Source organism: Triturus cristatus, chromosome 9, assembly GCF_964204655.1.
Source record: "Triturus cristatus chromosome 9, aTriCri1.1, whole genome shotgun sequence".
In the NCBI taxonomy this organism is placed as follows: Eukaryota; Metazoa; Chordata; class Amphibia; order Caudata; family Salamandridae; genus Triturus; species Triturus cristatus.
This window is the reverse complement of record NC_140592.1, coordinates 701,157,218-701,176,768: the sequence shown is the minus strand read 5'-3', so window position 1 is coordinate 701,176,768 and position 19,551 is coordinate 701,157,218. Positions and strand designations below refer to the sequence as shown.

Here is a 19,551-nt window from a genome sequence, read left to right as displayed (position 1 = left end):
GAGATAGTCCGCTTGTGTACGGCCTGACCTTTCTTGGCGCCAACGTAGCCAACAAAGAGCTGGTCATCCACCCGGAACTGTTGTACAAGTTACTTACCTTCGGTAACGATGTATCTGATAGAGACGATTCTAGCCGCAGATTCCTTAACGTAGAATTATCCCCAGGCGTGATACTGGATCCGGAAAATCTTTGCCACAGCACCTCTGAGCGCCGGGGGGTGGTACCATGTGACCCCGCCCTGACATCGCCCGCGGACGTGACGTCAGCGAGGTCACATAAGTTCCACCCCGGCGCGCGGACGTCAGTTTTCTTCAGAGAACTTTTCCGCGGCACAACGGGGAGCCATCACCAACAAAATTGAGAGTATGGGAACAGTGTACGAAAAAAATCAGTGAAACAAAAGGGAAGAAGCGAACGGTGAAAAACAGCACCATTAGGGACAGTGCCAAGCACTGCGTTACTGAAAGTCATGGAAAGGAAAGAGCAGAGCACCGCTGTAAGAAGCAACCCCCGCAAAGCGAAGGCGATAACCTCTTTGGAGGCAGAAAAAAACATGACAAGAATGACGTGGCCAACGACAAAGTCAGCAATCACAATCTATAACAGTGAGGGGCAACAAGTCTGGAACAGAGGAGTAACGACAAAGCACCCCAAGACAACACTATCAAGGAGTGTCCTATCCCCTGTAAGAAGCTATGGGCAGAGGCACAGCCAAGAAACCCCAACCTAGAGGATTGCGGAGGAGTCAACAAACCCCAAGCAATGACAAAGAGAAAGAAGAGTATGAGTAGGCCCCACACTGGACTAACCATGGTGAAGGGATGCAGAAGTACACATTAACCTACCGTCCAATGACCACAAAAGGAGTGGAAAAAGAAACAGAACGAAGAATCCCGCCAGGGAGGAAGAGAAAGAGGGCACCCGCAGAAGACAAAGCCACCCGGAGGGAGGCGAGTGCAGAAGACCAAGCTGAAGGGTTCTCGCAGAAAGGGGAGGAAGGGCGGGCCGTGAAGGAATCTTCGGCTAGAATCGTCTCTACCAGATACATCGTTACCGAAGGTAAGTAACTTGTACATCTGATAGACTACTAGCCGCAGATTACTTAATGTAGAATAGATACCCTAGCCATACCCCAAAGGGGAGGAGGGTCTGCGAGAGAACCTCACCAGATTGGAAGAACACAGGGCCCCAAGAGGGGATGTGTCTTGGGGACAGGAAGGACGGCCTAGCCCCCACCAAGCAGAAGTAAGCAAGGAGGAGGGAAGGCCAGGATACCACAAGCCTACCCAAAGAGCAAAGGGCGTCTGCCAGAAAACCCCGGAGGGGCAGAAGGCACCCCGCGAGTGCCAGAGGAAGAAAATAACCACCCTCAAAGCCAGTGAAAGGAGAAGGAACGGAGGCAGAGCCTGCCCTAGGAAAACACACACAGAGCGAAGGGCACAGCTGAATGGGCGTCTATCCCGAAGTAGGGAACAAGGTCGGAATGGTTCCACAGTTGAAAAGCGCAGACGTGAGAAAGAAGACGCGCAAAGCTCCAACAAACAAGGGACAGGAGCACACGCTGACACAGCAAGTCCCATGGAGGGGGACCAAAACTACCATGCACGCACAGCAACAGCTGGCAAATACCAGGAAGCAGTGGCTCAGAACAAGGCGAGCACAAGACGAAGACAGACAGGCCCCAGCCGGAACGGCGGAGAACGAGGTGGAAACACCAAGACAAGACGCTGTAATCAGCATGACAAAAGTCGGGCCGATGACCCAGAGGCGAAGAGGAGAAAACCATCAAAAAGATAGAGACCGCACCAAGCGGTATACGGGGATGCCAGGAAAGCACAAGGAACCTGAGAAGGTATCCACGCCCGCCTAGCTTAAAACAGGGCTATACAATAGCCAACTAATACCCCACCTAGGGTATGAATCGTCCCTGAATAAAAACAGAGAAACACCTCTTAGGGAAACCCGCAGCAGAGGTCAAGAACATAAAAGACCTGTGGAAAACACCACAGACTGCTTACTAACCAGCCAAAAAAGACACAAAGGGTCCGACCCGAGGACCTATCCAGCTGCACTTAACAGCAAAGAACACACACCACAAGCTGAAGGGCTGAACCAGCAGCCAAAAGAATAAAGGGGCCAACTGAAGACCCCGAAGGCACGCAAAGCCGCACACAGCACACAACGGGCCAACCGAAACCTAAGGCCCCAAGGAGAAAGGAGGAATATGCCTCCCATCAAGCATCGGCGGGCCTAGCTTACAGAGGAGACATTGGAGGAGGACGAGGAGGAGGACGGAGCCCCGCAAGGAGTGTCTGAATAGCTGATTCCGCGTGGGTCTGAAATAACAGTGTTCCATCAAAGGGTAAATCCACAAGACACTCCCGAACATTCGCGGGAAAGACACCATACCGCAGCCAAGTATGGCGGCGGAGGGTCACAGAATTCGCCATAGCACGGCCGAGGGAATCGGAGACGTCCAAGGCCGAACGGAGAATAAAAGTAGCTAACTCCCAACCATCCTGCTCATGGTGCCGCAGATCCGAGCAGGCACCCTCTTGGGAGTCTCGAGAAAGAAGGGACTCCGCGGAATCCCACAGATCAGAAGTAGCCCTGGCCAACACACAAAGAGTGTCGAGTGCACGCAGAGCAGCTCTAGTGGAGGCGAAAATGTTACGCCCCAGGAGTCCAGCCACCGAGCCTCCCGTGACGGCGGAAGCAGCACTGAAGGCAAGGAAGATAAAGCAGTCCGCAGGACAGGGCCCTGGGCCGAGGGGTGGGGGAAAAAAGACAAAGTGGATAGTGCGGAGCAGGACGGTGGCGGTGAAGGAGCGGTTGAGGCACCGGATCCCCCGTGGCAGGGAGCCACCAGAAGAGAGTTATGGAGAGACGGGTCAAAAGGGAGAAGCGGCTCTCCTCCACCAGAGCCCTGGTGGAGAACCTCTAACAAGTGGTCCGAAGCGATTGGGGTAACCGGATTTCCCATCTGCAGAATGCCAGTGGCCGTGGAAATAGCCCGGAAAGAGGCCACACTCTCCTCCGTGGGGCTTCGTGGGAGTGGTGGGGGGAGAAGCAACTCCTCCATGGGCGAAGGCTGCAAACTGAGATGCCCGTGCCCGTCCCTGTGCCCCGCTTGAGGGAGAAAAGACCAGCCCCTGAGGGATGGGAAACCCACGGACGAGTGGGAGACCTGAGGGGTCTCTGGAGACGGCGGAGAAGCCTCAGAAGCAGACAACTGGAGGGAACGGAAGAGCGGGTCCGGGGGCTGTTGACGTGGAGACAGCGTAAAACCCGGCCTGGAATCCGCCGGAGAAAAGGCCACGACGCGGCATCCAGTTTCCGGCGAAGAGGAGACTAGGAGACATCAACCCTCCGGAGAGGAAGGGACATCAGGAAAAGAGTTGGCGATCCGACGTGGGGATGGTGCCGGGGAGTCCATCACAGGTACCAAATTGTCGACCGGCGCCGAAGTGTCCACTAGCGGCGTCGGGTCGACAAAAATATAATTTTAGATGCTGTAGACCTGCCCTTCACTTTTTTCAAATGTTGGTCGATCCTTTGGTATGTTATTCATTGGGAGCATTTTTTTGGACTGCTATGAAGAAGAGAAGATCAGTAACTTCATGATACTTTACTACAGAGGCTGTTTTATGTTTCTAAGAACTGTCATTTATTTGATTTTAATGACACAGTATTATGGAATGATACACTTTTTAACTTAATTAAGTCGTTTTTATGAATCTATTAATTGTTTGCATTTATCTATAATGGTGTCCCTGGTTTGAAATATTTTAACAATATTTGCAATACAATATGTACTTTCTGCATTTATACTTTATAGGCTATGAAATATAGCGAAATAAAGAGTACTGACTGACTTATACTGTACAAAGGCGCAGAGAAGGTGCCAAATAAGGATAATCTTTACAATACCAGGAAAAAAATTATTTCATGGACCAAAAACAAATCCCAGCTATAACTAGCAACAAGGATTCATAAGGATAAGCAGAGGGAAATTGAATTCATTCTTTAACTCGTGTTGAACTTTCTTGGGAATCCGCTCAAGAGGCGCCTAAATCATATTTGCCAACAGACCCGATTCAAGTAGGACATTTCGGATTGATTTTTTTAAGCATAAAATGGCTTTATTAGAGCTCTCCCACCTAAAATTGCCTCGGTTTTAATAGAAGTCAATGAAAAAAATGCATTCTTTGTTTCTTTTTAAAAATCTTCCTCTTTCCTGGTGTAAAATGTTATAATGTATACTAAATATGTAACTCTGTCTAGTCAAAATGAAAGAGTTAAAATGTCTGAAGGCACCTCTGTAGAGCAATAGCACTACCTCACATAAACTAGGAACCCAGAGGAGGACCTGGCCTTGATACAGCGTACAAAAGCCAGAGCAGCCAATTGGAGAGGTGAGAGCTGGTAGAATTGTGGCTGCAGACGATTTATCCTTTATAGGGATCAAAGACAATGGAGGAAATTTCATTTTTGTATGGGTTTTTGCTGTCAAAATTGACTGTTCCTTCGTCGATGTTCTCATCGTCGACGGTAAGTTTGTTGTAGATGGTATTGTCGATGGTATCGTTATCGACAAGCCCATCGTCGACGGTATCGCTGTAGAGTGTGGCATCAATAGTAACCTTGATTGCGCTGTCGAGGACTGTCATCGACGGGATCTTTGTCGTCGACGGTAAGTTGAGGGGCGACCTCGTTGGAGTCTTCGTCGTCGGCTGGTGTTTTAGTACCCTCATTGTTATGATAGTTTCCGATGACAGCAGTGACTATGACATGATTACATGAGATGATCCTGTGGTAAAGGTCAACATTGATGTCTTGTCATTACCATAGATTAGGTCGTCGACGAGGTTGTTGTTGACGGTGCCATCCTCGATGAGATAACACCTGCAGAGCTCAATGATTTCTCCATGGATTTTCTTGTCGACAGCACAGACTGTGAAGCACGTTTGGGAAGTGATCCTTTCAGGGAAGGAGTGGTAGGCTCCAAGTGAACCTTTTTCTGAGGACATTTTTCCCTTCTAGGAGGAAGAAGGAAGGTCCTCATGCCTCTTTTCGTGCCCAGAGCTAGTATGTTTGGATTTTCAAATCGCCTTTCAAGGCGGTTCCGAGGCGATATTTTCTTTAGATTTAAGTCTTTTGAGGGAAGATGAAGTCTGTAAAGACCAATCACTATCCTCCTCAGATAATGAGCACAGTATTTTTTAGCCTTTGTAGCCACAGCAAAAGTCAACCTTCCCGGTCTTTAAGAGTCTTCTGAAAAAAGGTGTGATAGATCTTGCAGTCTATCACCTCATGCTCTGGATAGAGGCAATATATGCATACTTTATATGGGTCATCCAAATGGAGCCTTTTCTTTCCACAAGAGTCACAGGATCTGAAAAGTCCTTTTTTAGGGAGTTGGGACAGGGTCTTCAGTCAGGGTATGCATATAGTCAAAGAAGTGATGCTTTTTGGAAGTAAATTCCTTTGAAAAAACTGAGAGAAAAAAGTAATTTGAGCAGAGCTCAAGGAGACTGCCAACACACAACATGCAGTAGAAACGGAGGGATTCAGCCTCTCCTGGGAGTGTTCTAGAGGGTCGGTTGCCTGATTGGCTAAAGTTTGGTCCTTTTTAAAAAAGGACACAGAAAGGTTATAAAACCTATGGTTAAATGCCATTCTGTCTACGATAGTAATTAACATTGCTTTATTATAGTACCGTGGGACTCCCACTTCAACGACGAGAAATGACTTAAGCATGTGAACCAATGAAAGATCCAATGCTGAAGAACTTGTGCTAACAACAAAAAACAAGACATTGGTAGGCCTCACAGAGAGAATATAATTCATCTTTCAACAAGTTTGAGACAAGCAATATTTTTGCAGGAAAAAGCACTAAGTAGATATGGCTTTGAATGCATCAGGTCAAATGTTCTAGTAACATGAACATGTTTCAAAGGAAGCCAGAGTTTCAAGAGAGAATACATTTTTAAAGTGCTTACATTTATAGTAGTCTACAGAGCACAGCCCTTGTGACCACTGGCTAAGAGTGGCATACCCAGAGAGGATTCCATTTGGGCTGTACTAACTTTTCTGATGTTGCAGGGCCTGAAATTTCTGGTTCTGCAGAAGAAGGTGATATCGACAATAGACCTTGCCCTTAGAGCAAACCTGCAGGGCAGCGGGCATCTGCTGTGTTCCGCCCCCACCCACACTCTAAATGCAGAGTGAGGTGAGAAAAGCAAATGCTCATACCAGCATGCTCTTCAGCACTCCCATGCCCTGCAATGTGTACCTATTTACCACCTGCTTGGAGCAGATGGTAAACTGGTACAGATTTGGGTGCTTTATTTACTTCAGAAAGGAGGAAACATTCAGATTTGGACCTCGCATTCTCAGTGCATGTGATATTCTTCCTTCTGGGGGAAAATAACTTGCAATGCTTGCATTAAGTGCAGGCAGGGCCGGCTTTAGCGCTGGTGGCGCCCTGTGCGACAATGTTTGTTGGCGCCCCCCCAATGTCCACCTCCACCACGGATTCTCTCACTAGCACCCTTTAACAGTCTCTATAACCACACTCTCTCAGATACATTGAATTAGTTATATAGTGCCACTCATACTAGTGTAGGGTGTCAGTGCACTTTGCATCACACACACATTACACAGAGACAATCAATCATACGTGTTTTAAATCAGAGTATAGGAAATGTTTACATAAGCCAAAGGACTAAAAGTGTAAGTCACATGTCATCCACACTGGTGGGCAGTATAGTTTAAGAGTGCTTGGTGTGGAGAAGCACACACTCGAAAAAGAAACAGCATAGTTGGGAGTTTTCTTTAATAATAAGAATCAATTTCTAGTCAAATTAACCCTTTTATGCAACATTAATCAATGTTCTAATGTATGCTTTGCAGTGTGTATGCAGTTCTGTGATAAAAGTTAATAGCTCACTGTTGAATATTAGGACTTTTAAGTTATAAATTGCAAGTAACAAAAGGATGTCTCTTTTAAAAGCAGTAACCTGCTGATGTGTTTGCAGCAGGCATATTAACCCTCTGCACTAACTTCACAGAGGTCAAAACCTCAACTATACAAAACACTGAGCTCTCTCCAGGAAGATAATCACACAAGTTATTTTGACATTTTTGTGAGGCCTGGCAATTGCCGGAGGAAAGAAACACTGCAGCAGGTGCTTCTAAACATAATAAACTTGCAAACACGGCGCCCCCAAGAAGCCAGCACCTGGTGCGGTGGCACCGGTGGCACCGCCCTAAAGCCGGCCCTGAGTGCAGGGATACCACCGGAAATCAAATTCCTGCCATATGGTATCCCCTCACCAGCGGAACTAGTTGGCTCCAACACCAAGAGCCTTTTTCAGTTACCTTCCTTCTACAATAACCTTGGTGGCAAGATTGTTGTTAAGCAGACAGCTCACACCATAAAGAGACTCCAAAAGTCACCACTCACTAGGAACATACTCAGGGATTTTAGAGCAAATTAAGCGCACACAGAATAAACATATTAGAATAGGGTTTGATAAGCAAGCAAGTACAAGAAAAGAAAGTGACAGAGCGAAAGTCGAAGAGGTGAGGCAAGATAAAGTGAAGGAGCTTCTAGCATGAATGCAGTGTTAAGTGTACTCACTTTTTTACCACTATGTAAAGACTATAAAGGATCGGTACAGTTTTCCACATGTTTCATTCTGCTCGTACTCCAATTTGGTCATCATTTCACCTAAAACTTTCCAATTACTTAAACATTCCCTACCTTCTCCCTGCGGCCAGCGCAGTACTGGATCCAGTCCAGGTACACATTGCAGAAGGAGGATAACGTAACGCCAGCCATGCGGTGGTCATAGTCCTCATCGATGTTCAGGTTGAAGGTGGGGTCGCTGTCTGTATAATTGGGAACCGTGCAGGGCCGAAGAGCGTCCTGAATTCCCTCGCTGGCCAGCCATCCTTCCAGCTTGGGGGAACGAGTCACATAGTAGATGATACTCTGGGGAAAAGGAACCAGCAAGTGTGATAATGGTGCTTTTGGGAAGGGGCAGAATTAATACAAGCTTAGTTGGTCATGCAAACGTAAATAGAGAGATATGGAAGCCTATTCACACACTTAATTTTGAAGTACGTAGATTAATGGAGCAGTTGTACTACTCATGTACCACAAAATGTTATCCCCAAACAGAAGCTGAAGACTCCACCTCTCCTATCTTTTCTGTGTGGTGATCAGATCGCCGCACACTTAAGTAAACGTTTTTATAAGTAATTGTCGGGGAAACAAGCTGGAGTGGCTATAAAATGGGGAATACTTACTACTAAATGGAAGAGGTTTAAGGAAATTTAAAAAGAGCTTAGGGAGGGGCATGCTGATAGAAACACACCCACAAATGAGTAAGAGCATTGTTATTCACAAACTACACTTCTAAAGTCACTACAGCCCTAAACGTTTCAAACAGGTGCAAATACATTTCAGCCTCTGAGTAAGCCAAGCCCCACAAACGGCCACTCACACGCAGACAATGGAGGAAAGGAAGTAACTACTCTTATGAACTAATGTTCAACAATGCTGAAGAAGAACTGACAAAGCCAATAGGTCTCGGCTATAAGAACTATTGGCTTTGCTGAACAAGTTACTCACCTTTGGTAACGATATATCTGAAAGAGACAAAGATTAGTTATGGATTTCTCACCATAGAATTCTCCCTAGGCGTCAGACTGGATCCGGAGAATTTTTTCCTCAGCAGTACCTCTGCGCGTAGATAGGTGGCGTCGGTCTACTCCCGTGTTCGATGTTGGCGTTGTGGTCGCCAGAATGACATAGCGGTATCTACTTAGATGTGGCACTCGCGCGCTGACGTCAGTTCTTTTCACAACATTCCACACCAGAAGTGGAGAGCCATGCAAGAAACTGACCACTGGTCAGTTTGTAGAATGGGGAGGATGGGTGGGGCGGTGAGGAATCCATAACTAATCTAGGTCTCTTACAAATATATCCTTACCGAATGTAAGTAACTTGTTGATCTGAAATAGACAATTAATTATGTATTCCTCACGTTAGAATAGAAACCCCAGCCATACCAACCCCGGAGGTGGGTCTGTGAACCAAGTTCACACCAGGAAGTCCTGGAGAACTGGACGTCCCAAAAAAGCCGTCTCTCCGGACTTGGCTGTCCAGGCAGTAGTGTTTAGTAAATGTGTGCAAGGAAGCCCACGTAGCTGCCTGGCAGATATCATGAAGGGGGACCCCACGTTCCAAAGCAGTAGGGGCTGCCGTCACCCTGTTGGAATGGGCGCTCAATCCCAATGGACGTTCCTTTTTCGCTAAGGAATAGCAGATTTTGATGCAAAGAACGTCCCATCGGGAGACGGTTCATTTTTGCACGGTCCGACCTTTCTTGGCACCCACATAGCCAACAAAGAGCAGGTCATCCACCCTGAATTGTTTTGTGCGATCCAGATAGAATGAAAGCGCACGTTTAGTTCCAGACGGTGGAGCCTCTCTTCCTCCTTAGAAGGATGCGGTGCCGGAAAGAAGATGGGCAAAGTGATTGTCTGTCCTATGTGGAAAAAGGTAACCACTTTAGGAAGGCAAGAAAGCCTAGTGCGAAGGACAACCTTGTCCAGATGAACAGCCAGAAAAAGAGGTTTGGAAGAAAGAGCCTGAAGCTCACGCACCCTGCGAGCAGGGGTGATGATAACCAGAAAGGCAGTTTTAAGTGTAAGAAGTCTGAGAGGACAGTTATGTAGCAGCTCAAAAGGTGCGCACATCAGATGGGTCAGAACCAGCTTCAAGTCCCACTGGGGCATCACAAAAGGAATTGGAGGAAACAAGTGAGTAATGCCCTTAAGGAAGCGATTTACAATAGGGAACTTGAAAAGAGAAGGCTGGTCAGGAAGCCAAAGGAAGGCCGAAATGGCCGAAAGAAAGCCTTTTAGAGTGCCCAGAGCAGAACCCTGCTGGGCCAGAGTAAGAATGAAGAAGAGAACCTCTGAAAGAGGGGCAGAAAGGGGATCCACACCCTTTGCTGCGCACCATGGCACAAACTTGTTCCATCTACAGGCGTATACCCTTTTGGTGAAGGGATGCCTGGCTGCGAAGATAACGTTCCAGACTTCGGGAAGAAGGTTGAAAGCTGTCAACTGTCGCCGCTCAATCTCCACACAAGGAGGTGGAGGCATGACTGGTTCGGGTGGAGGACCGTCCCCTGCAACTGCGACAGAAGATCCTCCCGATGGGGCAGTCTAATCGGAGGATCGATGGCCATGTGCAAGAGCTTGGGATACCGGACTCTTCGTGACCAGTCCGGGGCCACAAGAATGACTTGGGCTTGGTTGCGCTTGATCTTCTTCAGCACTCTGGGTAGAAGTGGTATAGGCGGAAAGGCATATAGAAGACTGCAACTCCACTCGTGACAAAAAGCGTCGCCTAGCGAATGCCGCCTTGGAAATTCCAATGCACAGAATTGCTGACATTAAGTGTTCTCTTCGGTGGCGAATAGATCTAACCAAGGCTCTCCCCACTGCTGAAAGAGACCTTGCGCCACTTCAGAGTGAAGATGCCATTGGTGATCCATCATGCACCGGGGTTTGAATAGTCTGCCTTGGCCTTCAGAGAAACTGCCAGGTGCTGAACCACCAGGGACATGCTCTGATGTTCCAGCCACTTCCAGAGACGAAGTGCCTCCTGACATAGGGTCCACAACCCCACCCCGCCCTGTTTGTTGCAGTACCACATAGCGGTGGTGTTGTCCGTGAACACCTGCACTACTCTGCCTTTGACAGAAGGAAGGAATGCTTTCAGTGCTAGTCGGATCGCCCAAAACTCCAGAAGGTTGTTATGGAGCCGGGACTCTGCCGGAGACCAGAGTGCTCTAATCTCTGCCTCTCCCATGTGGCCGCCCCATCCCAGAAGGGACGAGTCTGTCACCACTGTGTGTTCCGGTTGGGTAAGGGAGAGGAGTCTGCCATTGACCCAATCGCGATTCGTGAGCCACCACTGCAATTGTTGTGCAGTGCCCTCCGAGATCTGGATGTGATCGGACAGGTTGCCCTTATGCTGTGGCCACTGGAACTTCAGGTCCCACTGCATATGCCATCTGGCATGATCCACCAACAGGATGCCGTAGGCCATCAGGCCCAGTAGTCGGAGGGTCATCCTGACCTAAACCTGGGATAAAGGCTGAAAGATCGGAATCATAGCCTGAATATCACGGACTAGCTGCTCGGGAGGATAAACCCGAAACTGCGCCGAATCCAGAACCGCTCCGATGAAAAGGAGCTTCTGAGAGGGAATCAGGTGCGACTTCGGCACGTTGATGGAGAACCCCAGCAAATGCAGAAGGTCAGCCGTAGTCTGGAGGTGGGAGACGACTGCCTGGGGCGAGCCCGCCTTCAACAACAAGTCAGAGATAGGGGAAGACCTGGACCCCCGATCTGCGCAGATGAGCTGCGACTACCGCCATCACTTTCGTGAACACCCGAGGGGCGCTGTTAAGGCCAAAAGGGAGCACGGGGAGCTGAAAGAGCTCATGGCCTACCGTGAACCGCAGGTAACGCTGGTGGGCCGGCAGGACGGGAATATGAAAGTAAGCATCCTGCAAGTCCAACGCTACCATCCAATCTTGCGGGTCTAGGGCAGACAATACCTGAGCAAGTGTGAGCATCTTGAACTTCTCCTTCCGGAGGAAGCAATTGACGTTCCGAAGGTCTAAGATAGGACGCAGACCCTTGTCCTTCTTGGGGACCAGAAAGTAGTGGGAATAACAACCACAACTTACTTCTGGCCCAGGAACAAGCTTGATGGCCCCCTTGGCCAAGAGGGCCGTGACTTCCTACTGAAGAAGAGTAAGATGGTCCCCCGACATGCGGTGGTATTGAGGTGGCATGGCTGGAGGGGAAGTCTCAAAGGGGAGGGAGTAGCCCCTTCGGACAATTTGCAGCACCCACTTGTCCGATGTGATGTTGCGCCAGTGGGGTAGATGACGGCAAATTCTGCCGCCCACTGGTGTTTGATGGGTCTGAGAGGTCTGACTAGGAAGGCTTTGCATTGAATGCTGCGGGGGTGGAGGTGGACTGACCCACCTGCTGGCCTCCAGAACCGCATCGACGGTTCCCACGTCCGCGCTGAGAATGTTGCTGCGCAGGCCTGTGGCTCTGGAACGAACTTGTTAGGGCACCCCTTCCGTGGTCACGAAAGGAGCGGAAGGCGGAGGAGGGCGAGTGGCCTACGGGCCCAAGGACTTGGCCGTAGCCCGTGAGTCCTTAAACCGCTCCAATGCACTATCCACCTTATTGCCAAATAGGCGAATTCCATCAAAGGGCATGTCCATCAAGGTGTTCTGGACATCCCCTGATAAGCCAGTTGTTCTCAGTCAGGCGTGGCGTGAAAGGGCCACCGTCGTGGAAATCGCCCTGCCCAGCGAGTCGGCGGTATCAAGCCCACAACGAATGGTGAACTTTGCTGCGTCTCTGCCAGCTGCTATGGCTTGAGAGAGTAATGTCCGTGCCTCCTCCGGACAGTTGGGCAGCACCTGCGCAACCGTATCCCACAGAGAGTGGGAATAACGGCCCAAGACGCATACGGTGTTCACCGACCTCAGCCCTAAGCTGGCAGATGAAAACAGCTTCTTGCCAAGCTGTTCCAGCTTCTTGAATTCCCTATCCGGAGGTGCAGAAGGGAACGCGCTCTGGGAAGCAGAGGCTTGGACAACCAAGCTCTCGGGAGTGGAGTGTTGGGAGAGAAAGAGGGGGTCGCCCGGAGCCGGGCGATGGCGGCTGGCCACGTTCCTGTCCACAGGAGCCCCTGTGTTTGGCCTGGACCAAGTTCCCAAAGGACGTCAGAAAGGGCGTCATTAAAAGGCAGCAAGGGCTCCGAAGAGGTTGCCTCTGGCTGAAGCACTTCTGTCAGGAGGTTCGTACTGACGGACACTGTAGGGAGTTCGAGGTGGAGGGCCTCGGCTGCCCTACGTACTACCACTGCGTAACTGGCTCCCTCCTCCATAGCCACGGTAGGAGGAGACAGCATGCCAAGGTCAGGCGAGGCGTCAAGACCACTGGCTTCCCCCAAATCCTCTGCCCAGTCCGGATAATAATCACACTGTTGTGTGAGAGGGTCCTCAGACCCCTCCCAGTCCTCCCCTTCCTCTGAAGTCAAGCGAAACAGGCTGAAAATAAGTAGGACAGACATAGGGGAAAAAGGGCCCCATCGGCGTTGGGATCGGCGTCGATCCGGCATCATGTCCGGGTCAGGGCTGAAACTGGGGATGACGTCGTCCTGAGAAGCGGGCGACGTCGGAGGTGGTGCCGGTGGGGTCGACGGCAGTGGAGGTGTTACGAACTGGGGATGACATCGTCCCGAGGAGCGGGCGACGGAGGTGGTGCCGGTGGGGTCGACGGCGGTGGAGATGTTAGGGCCAGAGCCGCCAGCGATTGAAGGACAGGACCTCCAGTCGGGCCCGTAGGTGCACCGGCAGGGCCAGGCGGCCCAAAGAGTCAGGCCATGGCAGCAAGAAACTCTTGCACCTGAGCCGGCGTCGCCGACTGACCCGGAAAGGGTGGGTAGGCCGGCGGCAATGTCGCAGGATCCGTCGGAGCCGCAGGTGTGGCACCACCCGCACCCTCAGCCGCTTTGCGCGATGGAAAGTCGAGGAGCGACGCACTTTGACTTCTTTTTGGAATGCTTCGATTTACCTGACCCCTGACTGCAAAGACTTCGATGCAGAAGAATGATGAGTCGGCTGCAGGACTTTCAGCAACTTTCGGGACCACTCCCGCAAAGTTTTCGGCACCATGGCCCGGCAGTAGGGGCACGACTTGGAGTCGTGGTCGCGCCCCAGGCAGTAAAGACACACGCAGTGTGGGTCCGTCACCGACATCATGCGGTGACAGTCCCCACAGTTCTTGAAGCCGGGCATCCCTACGACACCAGGAGTCGGTCGACTCGAAGAAATTGAGAGAAAAAGGCCTAAAAAAAACTCACTCAAAAAATTGACCGGGGGTACTTGCCAGCACAGAAGAAGAAAGAACTGACGTCTAAGTAGTTCCAGCAACATCTCGGCGCCGACGATACCAACGAGGCACGCGGAGCTGCACGACGAAGCCTACCCACGTGCAGGGGTACTGCTGACGAAAACTTTCAGGATCCAGTCTGACGCCTGGGGGTAATTCTGAGGTAAGGAATATATCACTACGCGTTTCTTTCAGATTGATAGTTTTGAGACATTGCAACTCCAGGTTGCCCAGTTGCAGAGAAGTTTGGCCTGCCTAAGAGCTGTGGCTGGGCCCTCTGCCCAATTGATCAAGACAAGGCTTGATGCTGCAGTGTCGCCAGTCGCCAGACGCAGACCTCGGTGCGCCCTGTGAGGAGGCGGTGAATCTGGGCTTCTAGCTTCCCATAAAGGATCTGTTGACAGCTGTAGAGCCTACCCAACAGACTGCTGTGGACCTTTCTTTACATCCCTCATCTCCGGTGGAACACGGCTGCCTTAGATCGATGGTCTGTGATGACTCTCTCTCTCTCTCCTTGGTGACGGAGTGTGCTACCCGCAGGACTTCCCATCCAGACATTGCGTCCTTGAACAACCTACAGGAATACTGCTGCAGTGGTGTGATCCTTAGCAACCTACCTCTTGAGACTTGGGCGATTTAGAGGACCAATAATTTACCTGCAATTCTTGCTTCCTTTGCCTCAGGGGGCCCTACTCCTTCCCTCATCATCATCCAGTTTCTGCTCAGTGCTGGTGACTGGTCCTGTGCTCGTGCTGCTGTGAATCATAGTAAGCGGGCCAAGCCTCTTCATACACTTACTGCTCCAGCCTTTGGAACGATGGGGACGGACAAGAACAGGAAGCCACCCCCCTCCCAGCCACACATTCACCAATTTCTCACTCCTGCTGGAACAGCTGGGGTTGGGCGGGAGGTGCTTGCTAAAGCCACCACATCGGACGACAGCCTAGACTAGATCCTTCAGCCCATACATTCCTCAAAACAGTGGTTGAGATGAAGATAGGGGAGGCACGGGTGGATGTAGCGCTCCGTAGCCAAGAATTCTGCAATGCTACTGCCGATTCACTGAGGCAGAGAGACGCATCAAAATGGTGGAGGACTAGGTTGCGGACCTCTAGTCCAAGGTCACTCGTCTCCTAACCCATACAAATGAGCTTCATCATCGCGCCGAAGATGCTGAAAACCACCTGAGGTGCAACAACTTGCGCTTTGTGGGATTTCCAGAGGATGTCGAGGGTGCCCGACCTGCTGACTTCCTTGAATAATGGCTTAAATCCTGGATGCCAAAGGACAAACTTTCCCACTGGTTTGTAATGAAGCATGTACACCGGGCGCTCAACCCTAAGCCTCCGACAGGTGTGCAGCGTAGGCCCATGATAGCAAGGGAATTCAATTTGAAGGACAGAGACTGTATTCAGAGAGAATAGACCTCCAATATCAAAATTCCAAAATATTGATTTTTGCGGATTACATCTGCAAAGTCCAGGTGAAACGCCGCTCATATGCAGCCGTCAAACAAACTCAGGGCTCTTCGACTATCCCACATGCTCCTGTTCCCAGAGCAACTTAAAGTCATCTATGAAAGCAAATCCTATTTTTTGAGACCTCAGAGTCCGCCTGGGAATGGCTCACAGAGGAGAAACAGCTGGACTGCCCCTCTTGCTCCTCACCTCCATCTGCTCGACAATCATCGGCCCCGTGGGTGACGATCTGTCCAGCGCCGCAAGAGAGTCAGCACCCAGTCTCGGAATGTATCACCTTCCCTAAGCTCAGGGTCTTAGGCGCCACGGAGGAGATCAGAATCACCTTTGATCAAATGGGAAGACTCTCAGACGATGATCTGAACAGAAGAACGAATGAGTCAGACTCCCTCACCTATCTAACTGAGATATAAGTGGCCAGGCTCGGGACATTGGCTAACGTCCATTCTTTTAAGCACTGTTTGAACAACTTGTGAATGCCTGCGCAGGCACTGCATTGATCCTACAACCTGGAGGGGTCCACCACTCCACACCTACTCACGACATCTTTTGATTTCGAGTTGGGTTATTTTCTATGGGGTTACAGATGCTTCTCAGGGGTAGGGATATGGGGTGGGGGAAAATAAGGGGTTGGGGGAGTGGGACAGCAGTGAGTTCACAGATAACATGCATTCATGGTATCGCTCTTTTGTTTTATTCTGTTTCTGTATCTTTTTTTCCTTAGGTTGTAGCACTGACCTGACATCGCAGAATTGGCAACGGGTCTCCCACACTCACATATCCTGAAGTAGAGTTTATGATTTAATTGTTCAAGTGAAGGCTTACCACCTCTTGCTCCTGCCCATACTGTTATCACGGGACACAACATAATTCCCTACAGTGTTATGTTGTGGAATGTTAATGGTCTTCTGGACCAGATCAAGCGCTCTGCAGCGTTGCACTATGCCCAATGCTCCCTCCCTTCTATTCTGATGTTGTAAGAGACCCATCTTATGGGCACAAAGTGTCAGTTTCTAGCACGGCATGGCTATGAAAGTGCATCACGCTGGGTTTGCTAGAGGTTCCTGGGGTGTGGCAATCCTCTTGCATCACTCCTTTACGGTAGTGACCCAGATTTGAACTTATTCCCAGGTTCGATATATCGCTCTAACAGGCATAATAGAGGGGAGCCCTTTGGACCTTCAGTGCATTTACACCCCGTGGCTTTGGAAGCCTTCCTGACAACACTCCTTGAATCGGTGTCACAACTACAGCCTGGTCTTACTCTTACAGGAGGCGATTTTAATGCGGTCCTTGATCCTTCAATGGATACCAACAGCCCTACCTTGGACGACTGTCTTAACAGACCCAGGTCTCTACAAAAGTAGATGAACCTTCTGGGTCTCTATGATATATGAAAGATCTGGAACCCCAGACAAGGACAGTATACGCACACTTCTGCAGCTTATTATACACATGCTTGCCTTGACATGCTCTTCATGCCCGCCCCAGATTCTCTTAGTGTTCACGTTCCGATTCTCCAAGGGATTTTTGATCATGCCCCAATATTACTCCACATTCACAAGGCTAACGCAGTCTGCCGTCCTATGTGGTGCATCAAAGCTTGGCATCTCCAAGAGAAAGCATTTTATAGACACGCTGTAGGGTGAGACGTCACACACTACTTCCAACCTAATGCTGGGTCAGAGTGATCACCAGGTATTCTTTGGGCGGCGTGCAAGGACACACTAACAGTATACTTAGGCCAAGACAAAAAAGCGAAATACCAATGTGTCACGCAACTAGAATTCCGGGCCATTCACCTAGAGTCGTAGCTTTTCACCTTGCCACACAGCAGCGTCACCAGTCAGCTGGCACTGATTCAGAAAGAGATTAAAATCCTCCCCTTGGAGGCACCAAAACAGATTTGGTGTGCATCCATGGCGCGGGTACAAGGGTGGGGGGGATACAAATGGGAAGTTATGGTATTGGTTGGCATCCCGGCCCTTGGCAAGTAGGGCTATCCCAGAGAGCAATGATGGAAACTGTTTCACCCAGGGAACTTCTGCCATTGCTCAGACGTTTGCGGACTACTACAAGTGGCTCTACCTGGTTACTCCATGTCCTGTGAATGAAATAGCCACTAGTGCTAGGCCTTTCAAGCACTGAGTGCCAGGAACTAGAGGACCCTATCACGACAGAAGAGATAGGGTAGGCCATCTCGAAGATGGCAATTGGCAAATCGTCTGGATCAGATGGGTACCCTATAGAATTCTACGCCAAATATAGAGAAATTATCACCCCTCACCTCTTAAACCTTTACAAGGAAGTGGTGGAAGTTGGCTCCTTCCCCAGAGAGATCGATCAAGCCAGGATTGTGGTCATACCTAAAACACTTCTACCATCGACCTCTTGCGCCAACTATCACCCTGTATCCCTTAAAAATGGTAAGGTTAAAATGTCTGCAACCATTCTTGCCTCCCGTTTACGAAGAGTCTTTTGATACTTAGTCCATGGAGACCAATGCGGTTTTATGCCCAAAAGGTGCACGAGACACTGTTTGAGACACCTCTACGTGGCGCTGGCCCATTGCCACCTCTTGTACCCTCAATTAGCATCGTTACTGATAGATTTAAAAAAAGCTTTTGATATCTGGGATTGGGGGTATCTGACCAGTGTGCTGGAGAAGGCAGGATTCAGAACCAGATTCTGAGGCCTTGTTAGGGTTCTCTACTCTAATCCGACAGCCAGAGTAGAAATCAATGGAGTCGTCTCTGATGAATTCTCCATACGGCATGGGACCCGCCAAGGCTGTCCCATATCCCCCCTCCTTTTTGAGTTAGCTACTGAACCCCTTGTGAGACTCGTACGCTATGACGCACAGATACAGGGGTGAGAGTGGACGCTAGGACATAAGGATTGCATACCCTTTATGTGGATGATGTCCTTCTACATCTAGCACACTTATCTGCCAGCGGCACTCGATGCCTCCAGATCCTGAGACTTTTCGCAGATGCATCTGGATTAAATGTCAATCCCACAAAGTTGGTGATGGTCCCACTGGCTCCCTCGCGATATTGTGTGGATGGGCAAACACCGAACCCAATACGCTGCCTCAGTTTTCACAACTTGGGTATTCAGGTTGCCTTGAATCCCTCACTGACGTGGGCCCTTAATATCACCCCCCCCACCCCCTTACTCGAGGACCTTGGAAAGTGGAAGACGCTCCCGTTAAATGAAATGGAGAGAATTGTGTTGTATAAAATGATGATATTGCCATGCTTCCTACATCTCTGCCAAACTTTCCCCCACATGATTTTCCGTCATTGGTTTAGGGAGATGGATTCAATGGCAATCGCCTTTCTATGGCACAATTCAAAACAATACTTGGCCTTGGGGAACTGTCAACGCACTCCTTATGAATGCGGGCTGGGTATGTCGAACTTATACTTGTACCGGCGGGCATGCCATCTTCTGATTATTAATGATTGGCTTACTGGTGGTTGGCCCCACCCAGCCTATAGATTGGAACTTCAAACAATGTGTTTACCTCAAATCATACCAATGTTATATGGTGACAAGATTCCCACCATGTTACCCGAGGTGACCCGGTTGGTGTTTAGTGGATGGAGGGTATCCCAACGACACTCGGTGATGGTCCAAGCTTGCACAACAGACTCCCTTGGGGCCTGGTACATGGTTGAGAAAGGTGGCAAAACTGGAGGGGTTTGGTCGATGGGATGCCATTGACATCACATCACTGAGGGATGTTTGGAAGGGCACCCATAGGTGGTCTTTTCAAGAGCTCAAACAGGAGTACTCTTTGTCATGAACACAATTCCATAAATTCTTGCATTTGCAGCAAGCAGTGTGAGTGCATGTTCCTCCTGCCACCTCGATCTCGGAATTCAGCCCGACAGAAGCAAAGGTCATGGAAGGAGTACTGGGTAATATCCCAATTTTACTGCATGTTGCTCATTAATGCGCCAGACACATTGACAGCTCTCATGACACGCTGGCTCGGCCCTCTGGACAGTTACGATTGGAGAGATGCCTTGATGACCCCAAGGTACTCACCTTATC

The 19,551-nt window shown here is 49.7% G+C and overlaps 1 protein-coding gene across 2 annotated transcripts in view; it reads right to left on the bottom strand.

Moving 5' to 3' along the window:
• Positions 1-19,551, bottom strand: part of PCNX3 (pecanex 3) — a 682,255-nt gene that overhangs the window by 149,142 nt on the left and 513,562 nt on the right. For both annotated transcript variants that reach the window (XM_085625837.1, XM_085625836.1), the window contains exon 28: positions 7,770-8,000. In XM_085625837.1, coding sequence (XP_085481963.1) covers positions 7,770-8,000 — 231 coding nt within the window. The remainder of the gene's footprint in view (positions 1-7,769; positions 8,001-19,551) is intronic.